General features: G+C 51.2%; 1 protein-coding gene across 4 annotated transcripts in view; it reads right to left on the bottom strand.

The window, feature by feature from the left end:
- The window catches only part of ASAP1 (ArfGAP with SH3 domain, ankyrin repeat and PH domain 1), a 1,875,051-nt gene that overhangs the window by 470,897 nt on the left and 1,383,008 nt on the right, over positions 1-21,146 (bottom strand). For all 4 annotated transcript variants that reach the window (XM_085604920.1, XM_085604922.1, XM_085604921.1 and 1 more), the window contains one exon: positions 13,920-14,027. In XM_085604920.1, the coding sequence (XP_085461046.1) occupies positions 13,920-14,027 (108 nt within the window). The remainder of the gene's footprint in view (positions 1-13,919; positions 14,028-21,146) is intronic.

The following is a 21,146-nucleotide window of genomic DNA, read 5'->3' as shown; positions in this document are numbered from 1 at the left end:
GGACAGTTATGAAGCGGCTCAAAGGGAGTGCACATTAAATAAGCTAGCACAAGATTCTGAGGCATAACGAAAGGGATTGGAGAGAAAAGATGTGCTAAGCCTTTCAAGAAATGGTTAACTACCGGAGACTTGTAAAGAGAAGGCTGATCTGGCAGCGGAAGGAAGGCAGAGATGGCAGAAAGGTAGCCCTTGATAGTGCCCAGAGCAGAGCGGTGCTGGGCTAAAGAAAGAAGGAACAAGAGTAATACAGAAAGAGGAGCAGAAAGGGGATCCACAGCCTTTCCTGTGCAGCAGGCCACAAATTTGTTCCACCTGCAGGCGTATACCACTTTAGTAGAGGGACGCCTGGCTGCCAGAATGACATCACAGACTTCAGGAGGCAATTCAAAGGGAATCAACTGCCGCCGCTCAATCTCCACGCAAGGAGGTGGAGACTGGACAGGTTCGGTTGCAGGACCGTCCCCCCTGTTGCTGCGACAGAAGATCCTCCCGAAGAGGCAGACAAATCGGAGGATCCATGGCCATGTTGAGCAGCTTGGGATACCAGACTCTTCATGCCCAATCCGGAGCCACAAGAACGACTTGGGCCCGGTTGCGCCTGATCTTCTTCAGCACTCTGGGCAGAAGTGGCATAGGTGGAAAGGCGTACAACACACCGCAACTCCACTCGCGACGAAAAGCGTCGCCTAACGAGTGCCGCCTTGGAAATTCCAACACGCAGAACTGATGACATTGCGCGTTCTCTTCGGTGGCGAACAGATCTAACCAAGGCTCTCCCCACTGCCGAAAGAGGCCTTGCGCCACGTCCGAGTTCAGACGCCATTCGTGATCCATCATGCACCGGCGGCTGAGTTCGTCCGCCCTGGCGTTCAGAGAGCCTGCCAGGTTTTGAACCACCAGGGTGATGCCCTGATGTTCCAGCCATGTCCAGAGGCGCAGAGACTCCTGACAAAGGGTCCACGACCCCACCCCGCCCTGTTTGTTGCAATACCACATGGCGGTGGTGTTGTCCGTGAACACCTGCACTACGCTTCCCCGGAAAGAAGGAAGGAATGCCTTCAGTGCAAGACGAATCGCCCGGAGCTCCAGAAGGTTGATGTGAAGCCCGGACTCCGCCAGAGACCAGAGGCCTCTGATCTCCGCCTCTCCCATGTGGCCGCCCCATCCCGGAAGGGAGGCATCCGTCATCACAGTGTAGTCTGGTTGGGGTAGGGAGAGGGACCTGCCATTGACCCAATCCTGGTTCGTGAGCCACCACTGCAGTTGTCGAGCAGTGCCCTCCGAGATCTGGACACAATGGGACAGATTCCCCTGATGCTGTGCCCACTGGAACTTCAGGTCCCACTGCAGAGCCCGCATATACCACCTGGCATGATTGATCAGCAGGATGCAGGAGGCCATGAGGCCCTGCAGCCGCAGGGTAATTCTGACCGAAACCCGGGACAGAGGCTAAACGATTGGAATCATAGCCCGATTATCCCGGACTCGTTGTTCAGGAGGATAGACCCGATACTGCATCGTGTCCAGAACCGCTCCGATGAAGAGAAGCTTCTGAGAGGTAATCAGGTGTACATTGATGGAGAACTCCAGCATATGCAGGAGGTCGGCAGTAGTCTGGAGGTAGGAGACTCCTGCCTGGCGTTAGCCTGCCTTCAACAGCCAGTTGTCGAGATAGGGGAAGACTGAAACCCCTGATCTGCGCAGATGAGCTGCGACCACCGCCATCACTTTCGTGAACACCCGAGGGGCGCTGGTAAGGCCAAAGGGGAGCACTGTGAACTGAAAGTTCTCATGGCCTACCATGAACCGCAGGTAACGCCGGTAGGCCGGCAGGACGCGGATGTGAAAATAAGCGTACTGCAAGTCCAACGCTACCATCCAGTCTTGCTGGTCGAGGGCAGACAAAACCTGAGGAAGTGTCAACATTTTGAACTTCTCCTTCCGGAGGAAGCGATTGACGTCCCTGAGGTCCAAGATAAGACGCAGGCCCTTGTCCTTCTTGGGAACCAGAAAGTAGTGAGAGTAACAACCACGACCTACTTCTGGGACAGGAACGCGCTTGATGGCGCCCTTGGCCAAGAGAGTCGCAACTTCCTGCTGGAGAAGGGCAAGATGATCCTCCGACATGCGGTGGTACCGCCGTGGCATGGCTGGAGGGGTTGTCTCGAAGGGGAGGGAGTAGCCCCTTCGTACTATTTGCAAAACCCACCTGTCCGAAGTGATGGTGCACCAGTGGAGGAGGTGATGGCAAATCCTGCCGCCCACTGGCGTTTGATGGGCCTGAAAGGTCGGACTAGGAGGGTTTGGTGGCTGCTGCAGCGGGGGGGGTTGGTGGACTGGCCCGCCCGCTGGCCCCCGGAACCACGCCAGTTGTTTCCACGTCCCCGGCCATGGGAAGGTTGGGTAACTTGCTTCCCATGTTGGGCCTGGACCACGTGCCCAAAAGGACGTTGGTGAGGGCCTCATTAAATGGTAGCAGGGGCTCCGAAGAGCTCGCTGCCAGTTGAAGCACCTCAGTCAGGAGGTTAGTCCTGACCGCCACCATAGGAAGCTCGAGCTTGAGAGCCTCGGCCACCCTACGCAACACCACAGCGTATGACGTTCCCTCCTCCGTAGCCACGGTAGGAGGAGAGAACAAGCCACGGTCAGGTTAACTGTCAAGACCACTGGCATCCCCCAGTTCCTCTCTCCAGTGCCACTATTGTTGGAAAGGGACCCCAGGAGTGAACAGGGGAATGAAAACTGCACCCGGCCCCAGCGTCGGACGACGCCGGTCCAGCTCCGTGTCCGAACGAGTTAATGGTGCCGTAGAAAGCAGCACCAGTGGAGGTGTAACGAGGTCGACCGGTGCACCAATCCGGATCCATGCCTTGATCCAAGGGGGGCCTGCGGCGGCAGGGCCTGAGCCACCGGCAGCAAAGACCTAGGACCCGCAACCGAGACCGCAGGGCCCGAAGGCGCGCTGGCAGGGTTGGTCCGCCCAAAGATGGCATGCATCGCTTCGTAGAAAGAACGAAGCTGGGCGGGGGTCGCTCCGGGTCCCGGAAAGGGAGGGAAGCTCGGAGTCGACCATTCGGGCTCCGCGCGCGGAACCGCGGGAGTGGCACCACCCGCGTGCCTTGTCAGATCGGATGACCAACGAGAAGAAGTCGAAGAGCAACAATGCTTCTTCGACTTACCCGACCCCAAGTGCGAAGACTTTGAGAATTTCAAACGGGAATGGTGGTGGCTCTGCGACCGGTCCCTCGACCTCCTTCTCGACCGGGACCTCGAACAGCACGGAGCCGACTGTCTGGATTCAAGCAGCTTTCGGGACTGCTCCCGCAAAGCCTTTGGCGTCAACAACTGACAGTCGGAGCACGACTTGGGGTCGTGATCGCTCTCAAGGCAAAAGAGGAGCACGCGGTGCGGATCTGTCACCGACATCAATCGGTTACAGGAACCACAGGCCTTAAAACCGGGCATCCCTCGTGCACCTGTTCGGACTCAGAGACTCGAAACAAGACGCCGACAAAATTCGAGAAAAACATAGTCAAAAAATGACTGAGGTACCGCTCTTCCCGGATCTGCGCTGGTTGGTGTAGAAAAAGAAAGAACTGACGTCAGTGCGTGAGGGCGGCGTCTAAGCAGCTGCCGCGACGTCATCTCAGCGACCACGATGGCGTCGGCGGAGCCGAGCGACGCCACCTTCCGACGTGCAGAGGTACTGTTGACGAAAAAACTTTCCGGATCCAGTCTGCCGCCTGGGGGTAATGCGAAGGTAAGGAATCCATAACTAACAGGTTTTTTTCAGATGTATGCTATAAATTCGTCCCGAATTTCTAGGGTTTCTGTGAGAATCTGGCCTGTCTGAGATCTAATTCCAGTGATGCATGATCATCCATATGGGGGCCTCAGAAGTAGTGACAATATGCGGCCAGGTCTCTCGCCCTCTCCGTAACGGGGAGTGGTGGCATATTTGCTTAAAAATAGGTTTCCCTTCACGTGCTTCCCTGAATTCTGCCAAGAGGGTCAAACATGGGCCAAGCCCGGCAGGATTCAGGAGATCAATCTGCTGCCTGTCCATCAATTCTAATTTCTGCTCAATATGATCAAGTGTGGCCCTGAGGTCCCTCAACACTTCAGCATGCTTAGAAATAAAAACACCCTGTGCGTAGGCCTAAAGGCCTCCCAAAGTGTGGCCCAGGACTCGACTGATCCAGTGTTTAACTCGAAGTATTCCTCTATTGCTTCGTGAAGTTCTGATTGAAACATATCATGCATAAGGGCCCGCCCCAGAAATTTCCACTGTCTCTCACAACCCTCTGGGTATTTCTATACCACGTTGACTGACCTGGGGAGAAGAACCAGAAATCCAATCCGGTCCATGTATCATACTGGGCAGAGTAGTGAGAATAAGCGGAACCCATCGGGTTGTACCGCCTCCAAACATCTAACAACCCAGCTGAATTGCACAACTCGAACAGCGCTAGGCGTGCACACGGTTTCATGTTGGGGTCAGTAGAGGAACCGTCCAGGGAAGGATCTAATAAAAGATTAAAATCACCCCCCCATAAATATGTGCTCTGCATCGAGCAGCAATATTTCAGAATGCAGATCATGGAAAAATTCTGAACTATCTGTATTAGGGGCATATATGCACACAAATGCCACGCAATGGCCCATCAACTGCCCTACTACAATTGTAGACCGACATTCTCTGTCGCTGTGGGTCTTGTGTAGATGGAAATGGAGAAGCTTGTGTTTCAATATTACCGTGCCCCTCGCGCAAGTACTATAATTTGTAAAGTACCGATGTGGGCCCCAGCTAGCCGTGAAATGGGTGATGTCTGTTTTGGGAAGTTGGGTTTCTTGTAGAAATGCGATGTCTATCCCATGTCTCTGTAAGTAATGTAGTATATGCTTCCTTTTTCTAGCATTATTGAGGCCCCCGACACTCCAAGTGATCAGCGACAGGTCGGAAAAGGCCGGCAGGGTTATTCAATTTTGTCATTTAGCAAAATGTTAGCGAATAATATATTGCATCATAGCAAAATCTCTTCATTGAACAGTGAGTATACTGGTATACAGTTAGTAATAAACAATAGCTACAAACATCCCCCCCACCCATCCATGCGCAACCCAACGCAGGGAACCTTCCCATATAAACGGTAGCCAAATGCATCATGTAAACATCCTAGATATATAAACAGGAGATAATTAAGATACATTACAATCTAATAACACCTTTACCTTGCTAAACAAACAGGGGAGACTCAACATTGCAGTAAACCAAATTGTCATATTAATTATCCCATCCCAATACAAAAAGAAAACATTCCCACCAGAAAGTTCTGGAGAACAGAATGTGAGAAGTTGGCCTGATGTCACTAGTTCTAGTGTACACCTTATATCAGTCCAAATACCCTTATGGTGATTGGTTGTAAAGTCAACCTTATAGACCAGCTATCCTAGTGGTAGCATGGACAAGAGCAGTCTTAGGCTAAACTCTGAATGGCATGTGAAGCCAGCTGTGATACCATATATAATCCCTTGAATACCAAATGAAAGGACACCACAACAGATATATATATAAAATAAAGTGTATTTATTCTAGTCAAACCCTCAGCACTCTTTATGAGATTAGAGGTAAGTACAACACAGTCTTATTTAAGCATACATTAAGTCACACAGGTACGTAATACAGTTAGGCCCTAGGGGCCACGCAAACCATATACTAAGTAAGTGGTATAAGGACCACTGTCACGGAAATAGGATAGGCCTAGGCCTAGGGAATCGCTGGGGCTACACTACACTAGCAACAGTTAGGAAGTGGGAGGCCCACGGGATTCAGGTGCAGAGTGGAAACACTCACGCGTAATGCGTAAAAGTCGATAGAAATAGTAGTTGTTAGAAATTAACAGTTTAAGGACACCTCTGAAGCAGCTAGAGAGTCCAGACTCGGAAACTAGACCCTAGGATAGTCACTACCCTTGTGAGCACCGAAGTACCCAAGTTACCTAGCCCACAGGCTGCGGGTGCATAGGTGTGAACTTGCGTCGGGTTTCGTCGTGGACTTCTATGGATGCCTGAAGGAAAGTTGCTGACAGGCAGTCAGTGAAGAGTGTCCGGTGGATCCCAAGGCTGGGATCAAGAAGAGAGGATACCTGCAAGCAGAAGGGACAGAGTCAAGGTCACTAGCCAGTGACCACGTGGAACCAGGAAGGAACCAGGCGATGTCGTGAAGATTGCAGGTGAAGGTGAAGCTTGTCGCTGCAGCCACGAGGACCAAGGAACGTCGAGGACGACCAGGACCAGGAGGCGAGCTGTCCCACGAAGGCTCTTGCGGTCGGCGGCGTCAAAGTTGGACTAGGACTCACCAAGCCTTGGCAAGCGGAACCCACGAAGAACGGAGGACTTGCTTCTGGTGCAGACCAGGAAGGTCTGGGGTGCTTCTCTTTTTCACAGAAGCAGGAGCCAGTCTGGAGGAGCCAAACCAGCGGTGAAGATTTCTGGATGCGTCGTCACAAAGGCCACTAGCCAACGGGCAAGCAGCCGGACAGACGCGGCAAGCAGGAAAATGCAGAAGGGCCCCACGCAGGACTCGTGGAGTGTGGGGGGCTGATCTTCGGTGCAGATGGTGCTTGGGGTTGGGGCTTCTCAATCCCCGGTGCACAACTTCGAGGGTGCCTCAGAAGCTGCGCTTGAAGATACTAGCCACTTTTCCCAGGTAGCCGGTCCCACGTCTCTCGTCGCCTCCACGGATCTCAGCTCGGCTGTGGATGCGGATCAGGGTCGGAGAAGTCTGGAAGTCAAGGCTCTGGTCGGGCTCTGCAGTCAGTCCCTCGTAGGACTTCAGCAAAGCAAAGGGTAGTCTCTTGATGGTGCCTGTTTGCACAGGGTAGCCACTCCTTGGCCCCAAGGGAGATTCTTCAGTCTTCTTCTTTCGTCGAATGTCGAAGGTCCAGAGTTTCTGTTCAAGTTGCAGGTTCAGGATAATCTAATCTCCTGGGGCCCAGCTACCACTCTTATACTAATCTGGGGGGCTGGGTTACCTGCTAGGTCACGCCTTATGGGTGGGACCTGGGAGGGGGGTGGTTACACCCCCTTCCCTTTGTCCAGTTTCGCGCCAGGACTGGGGCTGGAGTGCCCCAGCCCCGGTTTGAACTGGACTATGCATGGGACACCTTGTGTGCCCCAGGCATGTCTCATTCCTTTCAGCCCTTCCTGCCCCAATACACTAAAGTCTGTCTGGGGAGGTGCTAGCACTTCCCCAAGCAGGAAACCTATTGTCCAAGCCTCCCTTGCCGGGATCACTCCCAGCAGCAGGAGGTCAGACTTGTGTCTGTGGCAGCAGCATCCATTTTGTGATGCTGAGGCTTTGGTTAGAGTTAAACAGCAAAGTAGGATTTTAACATGTCTCTCCCTCTAGAAGGGAGGAATAATATCCTCATCACCAGAAATGGTATGGGGGGTATTATTCCAAAGTGTTAGACACCTTACACGACATGTTTTGATAAAGCCAAACCATAGTTACTATAACCGTTTAAGATTATAAGGCACTTTAAGAGTATATGGTAGGCTATATCATAACAGCTATAAGGACATGATTCCGAAAGCTGCAGACAGGCTCAGCTCATGCTAGAGCACCATCTCACATGTTACCAAGCACTCTGCCTCCAGGATTGTTAAGGCCTGCCATAGGAGTGACTGATAGGTACACATGTGTCTATATATAAGGGTAGATATAGGCATACTATATCTAAGCAAGGGGTGATTACACGACCTTGCCCCAGCTGAGTGATCAGCCAGTTGTGTCTGATTGGAAGGCCAGACCAGGAGTTGCATAATACATGCTGCAGCCCCTGGGAGGCCTAGGGTACACCTATGCCCTGGGTACCTAGGGTACACTGTACAGGGTCCAATAAGGTGATCCTTACCAATTGGGAATGTACCTAGGGTACATGGAGTCCATTTTAAAGAGAGAGCAGACAGCCTGAGACCCTGAATGGCAGGATCTCAGGCCAACTAAGTCGAAAAACCAGCTAGACACTAGGCAAAAAGTTGGGGGTAACCATAGTCAGATATCCACCTTCCTACACAGAACGTCCAAAAAAGCCATCTCTCTGGACTTGGCTGTCCAGGCAATATTGTTTTGCAAACGTGTGCAGCGATGCCCACGTAGCTGCCTGACAGTTGTCTTGCAGGGGGACACCCCGTCCCAATGCAGTAGTGGCTGCAGTTGCTCGAGTGGAATGAGCACGCAGCCCCACCGGAGGCTCTTTTTTAGCCAAAGAGTAACAGGCTTTGATGCACAAGACAACCCAGCAGGAGATAGTCCTCTTGTGCACCGCCCGACCTTTCTCGGTGCCAACATAGCCAAAAAAGAGTTGGTCATCCACCCAGAACTGTTGTGTGCGGTGAAGGTAAAATGAAAGCGCACGTTTTGGGTCCAGACCGTGGAGCTTTTATTCCTCTCTGAAAGGATGTGGAGGCGGGTAAAGTAACAGTCTGCCCAAAAGGAAAGGCCGTGACAACATTTGGCAAAAAGGAAAGCCGGGGCCTGAGCACCACCTTCTCCGTATGAATGGAAAGGAGGCTTACAAGAAAGAGCCTGGAGCTCACTCACTCACCTAGCGGAGGTGATGGCAACCATGAACACAGTCTTCAGAGTCAAAAGACGAAGAGGACAATTGTGAAGAGGCTCGAAAGGAGCGCACATCAGATATGTTAGAACTACATTCAAGTCCCACTCTGGCATCACAAACGAAATAGGAGGGAAAAGATGTGTAATGCCTTTGGGAAATCCATTTACAACAGGGGACTTGGAAAGAGAGGGCTGATCAGGTAGTCTGAGAAAGACCGAAATGGCAGAAAGATAGCCTTTAATAGTGCCCAGAGCAAAGCCCTGCCGGGCCAAGGAAAGAAGGAACAAAAGGACCTCGGAAAGAGGGGCAGAAAGGGGATCCACATCCTTTGCTGTGCACCATGCCACAAATTTGTTCCACCTGCAGGCGTATACCACTTTAGTGGAGGGACATCTGGCGGCCAGAATGACATAACAGACTTCAGGAGGCAATTCAAAGGGAATCAACTGCCGCCGCTCAATCTCCAAACAAGGAGGTGGAGACTGGACAGGTTTGGGTGCAGGACCGGCCCCTGTTGCTGCGACAGAAGATCCTCCCGAAGAGGCAGACAAATCGGAGGATCCACGCTCATACTGAGTAGGTCGGGATACCAAACTCTTCAAGCCCAACCGGCACCACAAGAATGATTTGGGCCCGGTCGTGTCTGATCTTCCTCAGCACTCTGGGCAGAAGTGGTATAGGCGTACAACAGACCGCAACTCCACTCGCGACGAAAAGCGTCTTTGAGCGAGTGCCTCCTTGGAAATTCCAACGCGCAGAACTCCTGACATTGCGTGTTCTCTTCGATGGCGAATAGATCTAACCAAGGCTCTCCCCCACTGTTGAAAGAGACCTTGTGCCACCTCCGAGTGGAGACGCCATTCGTGATCCATCATGCACCTGCGGCTGAGCTCGTCCGCCCCGGCGTTCAGTGAACTTGTCAGGTGTTGAACCACCAGGGTAATGCACTGATGTTTCAGCCATGTCCAGAGGCGCAGACCCTCCTGACATAGGGTCCACGACCCCACTCCGCTTGTTGCAATGGCGGTGGTGTTGTCTTTGAACACCTGCACTACGCTCCCTTTGACAGAGGGAAGGAATGCCTTCAGTGCAAGACGGATCGCCCGAAACTCCAGAAGGTTGATATGGAGCTTGGACTCCGCCGGAGACCAGAGGCCTCTGATCTCCGCCTCTCCCATGTGGCCACCCCATCCCAGGAGGGACGCATCCGTTACCACCGTGTGCTCCGGTTGGGGAAGGGAGAGGGATCTGCCGCTGACCCAATGCTGGTTTATGAGCCACCACTGCAACTGCTATGCAGTGCCCTCCGAGATCTGGACGTGTCCAGACAGGTCCCCCTGATGCTGCGACAACCGAGCTCTCAGGAGTGGGGTGTTGGGAGAGGAAGAGGGGATCGCCCGGAGCCGGGCGATGGCGTTGGGCCACGTTCCAGTCCACAGGAGCCCCTGTGTTGGGCCTGGACCAGGTGCTCAAAACAACGTCATAAAGTGCGTCATTAAAGGGCAGCAAGGGCTCCGAAGAGGTTGCCGCCAGCTGGAGCACTTCTGTCAGGAGGTTATTCCTGACAGCCACTGTAGGGAGTTCGAGATGGAGGGTCTCGGCCGCCCTAAGCAACACCACTGCATAACTAGCTCCCTCCTCCATAGCCACGGTAGGAGAAGACAGCATGCCAAGGTCAGGCGAGGTGTCAAAACCACTGGCTTCCCCCAAATCCTCTTCCCAGTCTGGATCATAAGCAAAGTCCTGTGCGAGAGGGTCCTCAGACCCCTCCCAGTCCTCCCCTTCCTCTGAAGTCTGTGGAACAGGCTGATAATACGGGGGATGGACATAGGGAACAAATCCCATCGGCATCGGAAGCCGCGTCGGGCGACGTCGATCCGGCGCCGTGTCCCGAGGAGCGGGCGACGTCAGAGGCGGCGCCGGTGGGGTCAACGTCAGTGGAGGCGTAACAAGGTCCAAGGTCAACTGGCGTCTACCGTGGTCCGATCCCGGATCCCATGGGGGCCGCCGGGGCCGGAGCTATCAGCGACGCCGGGCCGGAGCACGCGGCGATGGAACAACAGGACCCCCAGTCGGGCCTGCGGGGCCCAGAGGCGCACCGGCGAGGCCAGGTGGCCCAAAGAGTCGGGCCATGGCAGCAAGAAACTCTTTCACCTGGGCAGGCGTCGCCACCGGATCCGGGAAGGGCAGATAGGCCGGTGGCGACGTCCTAGGCTCTGCCAGAGCCGCAAGGGTGGCACCGCCTGCACCCTCAGCCGCGTCACGCAACTGGCGAGGGGAAGTCGAAGAGCGTCAACGCTTCTTCGACTTCTTCTTGGAATGCTTCGACTTACCTGACCGAGTGCGAAGACTTGGATCCAGAAGAATGATGGTGACGACTCCGCAACCGGTCCCTAGACCTTCCACGGGATCGGGACCTTGAACGGCGCTGAGCCGACTGCCGGACTTCCAGCAACTTTCGGGAACGCTCCCGTAAAGTTTTCGGCACCATGGCCCGGCAGTCGGGGCACGACTTGGGAGTCGTGGCCGGGCCCCAGGCAGTAGAGACACACGCGGTGTGGGTCCGCCACCGACATCATGCAATGACAGTCCTCACAGTTCTTAAACCCGGGCATCACTACGACACCAGGAGTCGATCAACTGAAGAAAAAAGGAGACAAAAAGCCTAAAAAAACGCAGTCAAAAAATTACTGGGGGTACTAGCTCTTCCCGGATCTGGGCTTGCTGGCGCGGAAAAAGAAAGAACTGACAGCGCGCGTGGGTGGCATTTAAGTACTACCCGTGACATCATCCCGCCGATCACGACGCCAATGATGCACGCGGAGCCACACGATGCCACCTACCGACGCGCAGGGGTACTGCTGACGAAAACTTTCCGGATCCAGCCTGAAGCCTGGGGGTAATTCTAAGGTAAGGAATCTATCACTACGTGTTTCTTTCAGATACCATTGTATTTGTGCCTCGCTTCCTGAACCATTATTGTAAAGTCCGGTAACAGAGCCAATGTCGAGCCCTGCCAGGTGATCGCGCCGCGCTCTTTTGCCAAGCGCAGTGCAGTGTCCCCGTCTCGGAAGTTCAATGTGTACCCAATTATATGTCTGGGAGGGCAGCCAGGATTGGCGTGGGGGCCCAAAGAGCGATGTGCATGCTCAACATCAAAACCAGGAGTGAAAGAGTCTTTGCCAAATAGGTCAGCCAGTAGATTTTCGACAAAAAGAGCAATTCGGCCTGTATTGACCGACTCAGAGACCCCAAGAATGCGAATGTGATTGCGCCAACTGCACGCCTCCAAATCTTCGTTTTTTATAGCAACCTCCTTGAGGCTCTTTTCCATGCGTTCTAGGTGCTTCGTTGACTGTGCTGTCCCATCTTCTAGGTCTGAAACCCTCCCTTCCACTGTATCCAGCTGCTTATCATGAACCTCTATTTTCACACCCAAATTGTCCAGGTGCTTTTCCAGGGCGTTGAGCCGACCATCCAGCGCCCTGAAGCCGGCCCTCAGCACCTGTAACAGGAAAGTCGGGCTTGTAGAAGGATCGCTTGTGGGGGCAGCCTCTTGTCCGCCTTCAGCCATACTGCCACCCGCTTTCTGCACTTTCTCTGCGGCTTTCCCAAACAGCAATAGCTGTTGCTTGGGGTCTTTCCAAACCATATCTTCCTGCATATGTACGGATGGAAGCATCTATCTACAGTAAGCCTCTGGTCGGAGTAGGTAGGTGTCTGTAACACAGAGGCCAAGCATGATGTGTGTGTGATTGACTAATGAGCAACCAGGCTCTGCCCAGCAGCGCATCACAGTCCTAGTTATTGTAAGGAGTTATTGCGCTGTGGCTACCATCGTCCACCTGAGCCAACTGTATGAACAGCTTGTACGCCCTCAGCGCATCTTTCCAGAGCACCCTCGCTGTCTCATGTGGTGCCCAGCTTCATGAATTGCCCAAAATTGACTGTGCGTGCCGATCAACGCCTCGGGCCGCCTCACTTTCACTCATGCCACATCGCAGCCTTCGCTCCCAGATTACTGAATAATTCTGCCCTGTACAGAGGGCGGTGCAGTCCCAGATAATGGTGCCCCCCGCCCCCCCGTAGGCCGATCCGAACATCCGGATGGCTGCCTCCCAGTCTCACCCGCAGTCCCTATCACCGCAGGGGGCTCAGGAGCAATACGGATCGGACGCGCCCGCACCAGCCAGTGCGAGTCCGATGGGCGCATAGAGGGAGCGATTGGGAGCCCCGGAGCGTGCAACCAAGTGAGGGCAACGACGAGGCCCTCTCCAAGGCCTCACTGCATCACAGTGGCCAGCTCCTCCCTCGTTCCAGCGCCGAGCTCAGATCGGGCCGATTTCTTTTATTGCAGCAGCTGTTGACGGCCCTCCAGAACCACTGCTTCTGGAGTTACGTGGGCATCGTTCCTGGTTCAGAGTAAACATGCGTTTTCTTCAGATAGGCTGCCCTTGCTGGGATCATCCGGCGGAGCTTTAGCGCTGCACGGCCATCTTGGTCGGCAGCCTGCTCATGCGCCCCCCCCCCCCCTTCCCCCCTCTCCACCCCCCAAACCCTTTGTTGATACCATTTGCAGGGGAAAAATAATAATAATAATAATAACCTTGAATTTGCAAAGCGCACAGCTACCTCTAAAGTGGTTTCACGGCGCTGGGGGCCCTCGGGGAGATTAAGCGAGCTATTGCCCAGTCACATGGTGCTGGGCTGACCTGCCGTCAGCGATCGAGCCGTTAACCCCATGGTCCGGAGTCAGGCACCCTGACCGCTGCGCCACACCTCTTCCACCAGACACTTTCTCCCGAAGCACTTTTTCCCCCAAAAAACACAGATTTTAGCTATATTTTGGCTAATTTCTGGGTCTCCTCAAGCGGAATCCACAAACCCAGGGTACCTTTAAAATCCCTACGATGTTGGAAGGTCACACGTTTGGTGTGGATACCTTATGTTGACAAAACGTTACTGGGACCTAAGCATGAATAACCCCAAATAGCCCAAGAATGGCTTAGCACACAGGGGAAAGGCTTAGCAGTGAAAGGGTTAAGAAAGAGTGTGTTTACTTAGGCACCATATGAATGAGGTGCATTTTTGTTCCAAGAAGGCAGTATACATCCTTGAATCCTGTCAACTCATGTGCATGCACAAGATCTGCCTTACAAACAAATGGACAATTTTCTATTCCCGTTTTAACTCGGCCACTCTGCGACCACACTGCACACCTGCAGTTTAATAGAAGGCATTTTATTTATTTTACTTATTTACATTTTAAAATAAATTAAATTGTGTACTGACCTTGTCGTCTAAATCATCATCACTTTCATCGATTTCTTCTTGACGAAGATTCCACTCATATTCTACGTGGACATGAGGATTGAGTTTTCCTGCCATGGCTTGGGAAAGCTAAAATAAAAGAAATAAAGTTGATTGATTATTTCCACACCTAGCTTTATGAGGTCTCTTCAGTACCAACCACACAAAAACTGATAATTTTCTTCAAAATGTTCATGATAATGTGCAATTTATGATAATATTTGTAATCATTTATAAGTGTTGTAACGTATGTACATATGGCAAACTTTTATTTTTATATATATAACTAGATACAGAGTGCGCTAGTTTTAAATTATTAAACTAAGAATGCTTCTACATTTTTCAGGCCCCTACAGTATGGTTAGGTGGCCTAAGACTACCTAACCAGACCTCATCTTGTTTTTACTGTGTGTAACACTAGAAGTGAGAACATGTATGATTAATCCACTATGAGGCAACAGGAGACACATTTACTACTACATAATGTTTGGCCAGTGTAAGGATGAGCGAAAAAGATGCACTTTTGAAGCAGGTTGAAAAAAATGCACTGTGTAGCTTTCAGTTATCCATTATCTATGTGCTAGTAGGCTCTGTAACATAATATAAACAAGAGACAAGCCTATATAAGGCAGTAGCAAAGAAAATTAGACTGAAGCTGCACAACTGGAATGAAGCAACCAAATCGGTGGCCAGGTTTGCATTCATTATTTTAGTTTTTAGGCCATTACCATGGAAACAACATTATTACATGGACAATATCTACCTGACCGAGAGAAGAGCCCCACATTTCACCCTTCCTGACTCGGTCTCAGGAATTTCATAGGTGTTAAATAAAAGGCTGCAGGTATGGGGGTAAATAACAAAGGAAATTACAAATCATTGATTTAAAATTCTACAGTGTTACTATCAATATGCCACATGTTAAAAGTTGCTTGATAGAAGACTTTGGGGCAAAGATGCTCCTAATAAAATGTCTCGCCAAAGTCTTTCTGTAACTGGTTCAGTGTGTTAGTGGTGAGATTTGGAAAGATAGAGAGGTAGTGTAGGAAACCCACCTCCTACATAGTGCACCAAAATGGAGTACACTGTGCACAGAGGTCGGGAAGACCCTTATTGGTTTACAGACGCAAAAGATGATAATAACGCTCTATCTTGTGGTAGTGTGGGTGAGCAGTTAGGCTTATCAGAGGATAGTGCTAAGCATTTGTTGTACTCACAGAGGCAATACATAATACATACTCTTAAAAAATGAAGTTGAGGCGAATCAGAAAAATATCACTTCATTTATATAAATATTTAGACCAAGAACTTCCGGTACAAGGTAAATATTTTTCACAAAAAAAGAAAATCACAATAAATGCAGTAATCACAGTTGTGCAGATTTACACACAATACATTTCGTAAGGAAAAAGGCAATTGGTAAATCAATGTAATGCAGTTACTTTAGTGGTTCACCTCATAGAATCGGAAGTTTCAGAGGCCAAAGTTCAAAGGCCAAGTTCTCGGGCGCTTCCCGATTTCACCGGGAGCAAAGAAAAAGGGGACTTGAAGCTGGCATGCTATGAAGACAAGGGGCTACCTGCAAAAGCAAAGTGGGACTTGCAGGCAGTCCGAGGACTCTCAAGGCAGAGTAGAGGTCGCAAGGGCTCTGGGGCTGCAGGAGCAACGCTGGCTTGAAGATGCCCCGGCTGGGTGCAGTGAAGATGTGCAGCTGGGCAACGGCACACACAGAAGAACCTGGCTATCAGGGGCTGGCATCTTCTGGAGCTACTGGGCCACTGCTGAGGTGCCTATCTGGAGTTCTGATGTCCCTCGTCGGGTGCTGGCTCATCGTAAAGTTGTACTCCGCCTGGACTTGGTTTTGAAGGTTTTTGCAGCAGGGGTCCTGTACCCCGGGTATTTGTGCTGCTCAGCTCCGATGGGTCCTGGGGCCTCAAAACTTGGTGCAGAGGCTGAGCTGACCCTCCAGAGCAAGTGTACCTTCGGCTGGCACTCGGAGATGTTGAGGGCTGGACCAGGCTTTGCTGTTTTGGAGGCCTGCGGCTGCAGGAAGATGATACCTCTATCCCAGGGGATTTTCCCTGGCGATTTGCTAAGAGCTGAAGATGCTTTGGGGTTTGTGGAGACCACACATTGAAGTGACGAGCTGGAGGATGGCGACTGTCGAGTTCTGTGGCGGCAGGCAGGAGTTTGCCCCCAAAGTCCACCACAAGGTCTGTAGTTCTTGGTCCAACAGCAGTTCTTCATTCATCGTCTTCTTTGGTCCATGGATACTAGTTTCAGTGTCTGGGGATGTCACCTAAATACTGAATTTAGGGGTGTTTACAAAAGAGTGATAGGTAGTGGCCAATAGGCCCCTTACCTGGGGTGTTTACACCCTCTATTATGTCCACCTCCTGTGGGAGCGGGACATGCCCTAACCCTGACTGGAAAAGTCCCACCATCTTGCAAGAACTATGTTACGGTTCCATTCAGGTGCTGGAAGAGTCCATGCAGTATTACTAATTTAAGTCCTTCCATGAAAAACTTAGTTACAGGGATTTTGAAGAGCGAGGAGTGTTCACTATTTTGCATGTATGTTGCAATAGCGACTATGTGAAGACATTTGGAAGTATATGCAAGATGAACAAGTTGCTTACCTTCTGTAATGATCTTTCTAGTAGGGGCTTTATCTAATCGAAGATTGATTTCTCACTTTTTGAATATTCCCCAGGTGTTAGACTGGATCTGGAAACTTTTAAGCAGTACCTCTGCACACTGATAGGTGGTGCCATGTGGTTCTGCACTGACGCTGTTCTGCTCCGGAAAGGACATGTTGGGCAAATATAGGTGCCACTCCCACACACTAACATCAATTGCTTTGGAGGCTGTCGACGCCCCCAGATGCAGAGCCCCAACAGCAAACTGGCCCGACTAGTATGCAGATTCCTAGACTTGGGATCTTATTAAAGGATACAGTCCATTTCATGGAACAGGGAGGATTGGGGAGGAATCGTCTGTTAGACAGAGTCTCTACCAGAAACAGCATTACTGAAGGTAAGTAGCTTGTACTTCTGAGAGAGACTTTTAATCACACATTTCTCACCTTTTGAAAAGATACCAATACAGTACCTATTTGGAGATGGGTCCATGAGTACAGTTAAACTAAAAAGTCCTGTAGGACCGAGCGGGCAAAATGGCACTCTAAGCTAACTTGGCTATCCAGACAGTAGTGCCTTGAGAATGTATGGAGTGAAACCCATTTAGCTGTTTGACAGATTTCCAGGACATCCGTGTGCTAGCACAGTGGTAGCAGCCTTGACTCTGGTGGAATGAGCTTGCAGCCCATTCCGAGGCTCCTGTTAGGTCAGTGTGTAGCAGATCCTAATGCAAAGCCCGATCAACTGGGAGATGGTCCTTTTCTGCACAGTGATGAGTAATAAAGTCTTGAGGGTGAGATGCAGCAAAGGATAGCTGTAATGTAGCTCAGAGCGAGTACACATCAATTATGTGAGGAACAAGGTAAGGTATAACTATGGCATGACAAAGGTAGGGGGGGACATATGGTCTAGGCCTTGCAAAAAATGCATCACAATAGATGAATTAAATAATGAGGGCTGATTCGGCAACATCTACCCTGCGACAGACAAAAGAAATTAAAAAATGGCAGATAACTTTGCCTAGAGGGTCTATCTGCATTGCATCACAACCCACAAATTTGTCCCAACAACAGGTACATACTGTCTCTGTTGAGGGACGCCTGCCTGCCAAGATTATATCAAACACCTCTAGAGGAAGGTTGAAGGTGTTCAGCTGTCAGGGCTCAATCTCCAAGCATAAAGGTAGAGATTGAGAAGGCCCGAGTGCAGGACCCTGCCCTGTTGCTTCAAAAGAAGATCATTCCGCAGGAGAAGCCTGATTGGAGGATAAATACTCATGCTTAGGAGCTCTGGATACCATACTGTCCGTGCCCAATCCGGGGTCACAAAAATCATTTGAGCCTGGTGGGTCCAGATCTTCTTCAGAACACAGGGCAGAAAGAATACTGGAGTCCCAAGTTTCACCATAGGTGGAATGCGTCTCTAGCGAGACGCCTTGGAAACTCCAATGTGCCAAACTGCTGACAGTGTGAGTTCTCGGTGGTGGGGAATAGATCGAGCCGAGGCTCTCCCCATTTGCGGAAGATACCTTGCAACCCCTCTGGAAAAACTGCCACTAGCGCTCCACTAGGCGTTGACAGCGGTGCTCGTCCATCCTGACATTCAAAGATCCTTCCAGGTGATTCAACACCAGGAAAGTTCCTTGATGGTATAGCTATTTCCAGAGGCATAGTACCTCCTGGCACAGGGTCCACAACCCTACCCTGCCCGTTTTTTTGCAATACAACATAGTGGTGGTGGTATTCATAGGCACCTGTACCAGCCTCTCCATGATGGATGGAAGCCTTTCAATGCCAAGTGGTTGGCCCTCAGCTCAAGCAGGATGACATGGAGCCAAGACTCTGCAGAAGACCAGAGGTCTATGATCCCCATCTCTCCCAGGTGGCCGCCCCAACCCAGAAATGACACATTGGTCACCGCTGTGTGGGTTACGGTGAGGGGTCTGCCGCAGACCCAATCACGGTCCAGTAACCACCACTGCAGATCTTTTCTAGTCGCCTCCAAAATCTAGATGTGGTCGCCTTGATGTTGGGCCCACTGAGACTTCAGATCCCACTGCAGAGCTCACATATACCACCAGGCATGCTTGGCCAGAAGGATACAAGAGGCCATCAGTCCCAGAGGCCTCAAAGTCGACCTCACTGACATTCAAGACAGAGGCAGAAAGATTGGGATCATAGCCTGAATGTCCTGGACTCTCCTTTCCATAGGAAAAGCATAAAAACCAAACAGTGTCCAGAATGGCTCAGATGAAGGGTAGCATCTTTTAAGGAGTCAGGGGAGACTTTGGTACATTAATAGTGAACCCCAAAGATAAAAGGATGCTTGCGATATTCTGGAATTGGTTGATGAGTGTTTGGGGCGAGCCTGCCTTCAACGGCCAGTCTTTGAGGTTTGTGAATATTGTGACCACTGACCTCCAAAAATGTACTGCTATCACCGCAATCCCTTTTGTGAACACGTGAGGGGCACTGGTGAGACCAAAGGGGAGCACAACAAACTGAAAATGCTCCTGTTCCACCATGAACTGCAGACAGAACCAATGGACTTGTAGAATGTGTATATGGAAATAGGCACCGTGGAGCTTAAACACCGCCATCCAGTACCCAGGGTCGGGAGCTGGGCTAGGTTGAATTTGTCTTTCCAGAGGGAGGCGCCAAGTATGCGCAGGTCTAAAATAGAATGAAGACCTTTTTTCTTTGGCACCAGAAATCAGCGGGAATAACAGACACAACCAATTTCTCGTGCACACATCCTCTCAATAGCCCTTTGCCCAAAATGGCTTGCACTTTCTGCTGTAAGATGGACAGGTGGGATTCCGTCAGTCATTCCGAGGATAGCTGAAGGTGCAGTGGACAAATGGTAGTGCGTGCCCCCTCTAGACAATTTGCAGGACCCACCTGTATGATTGTATGGCCCGCATACCTAGTAGAAAATGCTGAATCATGCCTCCAACTGGGTGGCTTTCCTCTACTAAGGGTACGCTAAAGTTTGGTAGATGGTGGCATTGTGGTTTGTGGTGGCAAGGGAGAGGGAATGGAACTCAAGTGTGCTGTCTGGCATGCTGTCCCTGACCGCAAGGTAAGTGGGTGCTGCAACCTTGGCCACGAAAGGGTTGGGAACCCCTTGCTCCGACTGAAATGGCTGTGTGTACGGGTTACTTCTGCCAAAGCCACAAAAAGAACTAAAGGGATGATGCAGTTGTAAAGTAGATAGGCCCAATGAGCGTGCAGTGGCCCTGTTCTCTTTGAAGCACTCCAGAGTGCAATCTGCTTTGTTCCCAAAGAGACAAGTCCCACCAAAGGGTTTGTTCATAAGGGATGACTAAACATTGCCCGAAAAGCCTGTCAAATGCAACGGGTGTGATAACAAAAGCAACTCTAGTGCCAATTGCTCACCCAATGGAATTCATAGTCCATGCCACAGCTGATTGTAAACTTGCCAGTGTCACAGCAATCTGTGTGGCCTGGGTCAGCAGGGACGAAGGTCTTCTGGAGCACCTAGGAGGATTTGAGCATCCATATCCGAGAGTGTGTGGGAATAGTGGCCCAGCAGGCAGCTAGCATTAACTGACCTGAGGGCCAAACTAGCGGAAGAAAATACACTATTTCTGAAGGTCTTCAGTCTCTTGGACTCCGTACCCGAAGGAGTAAGCAGGAAAGTGTTCGGATCTGTCCGACTGGTGGAAGCCTGCACCACTAAGCTCTCTGGAGAGGTGTCCTAAAGCAAAAAAAAAACAGAGCTATCCGAGGGAGATTGGTGGCCTGTCATAATTTGACGATTCACTGGGGGTCAGAGCAAGGTTTGACCCAGGTCCCTAAGAAGCTATTGGTGAATGCCTCATAGAAAGGCAGCAGGGGCTCAGTATTGGGTTGCCCAGCCTGGAGGGCTTCTGTTAGGACTTTAGTTTTGACCTGTAAGGTGGGAAACTGCAGGGGGAGAACTTTGGTCGCCCTCCACATGACTATTGTAAAGGAGGCATGGACATGGAGGTGAGATGAGGCCAGAATCAGGAGAGATGTCAGGACCAACGGTATTGTGGAGGTCATCCCACCATTTTTCTTCGTCGCAAGGTTAGCCAATGTCATCACCTGCGTTGTAGTCCTTATCGGACTCCGTCCCAAACAAGGAATGTAGTGTACGAGACCAGCCTGGCAGAGGTGGTAGTGATAAATGCTTCAGATGGGGGAGGCTGTGGTTCAACAGAAATCCAGCAAGGCCTCAGTTGAGGTCGGAGAGGTGTTAACTCAGACTTGGAGAGCACAATGTGCCCCTGGTCTTTCAGAGTTGGCATCAGTATTGACGCTCCAGGAACTGGTGTGAGTCATGAAGCCAGAGATGGAGTCAGAACAGGTGCCAGATGAGCCCCAATGATGGGTTTGGCGGATCCACTGGTGCCAAGGGTAAACCCACTAGCAATATTCCAGATGAAGGGTCTCTGAGCTCCACAGGACCCACAGGCATGCAAACGGTAGCCAAAAGGCAACTGAAGAGTCAAGGCAAGGCCTTGCACAACTCTTGGATCTGCCTCGGTGTTGCGCACGACCCCAGAAACTGGGGTTGTGCCAGA

Source organism: Triturus cristatus, chromosome 5_1 (genome assembly GCF_964204655.1).
Source record: "Triturus cristatus chromosome 5_1, aTriCri1.1, whole genome shotgun sequence".
NCBI lineage: Eukaryota > Metazoa > Chordata > Amphibia > Caudata > Salamandridae > Triturus > Triturus cristatus.
The sequence above is the reverse complement of the archived record's forward strand: the minus strand, read 5'-3'. Positions and strand labels throughout refer to the sequence as shown.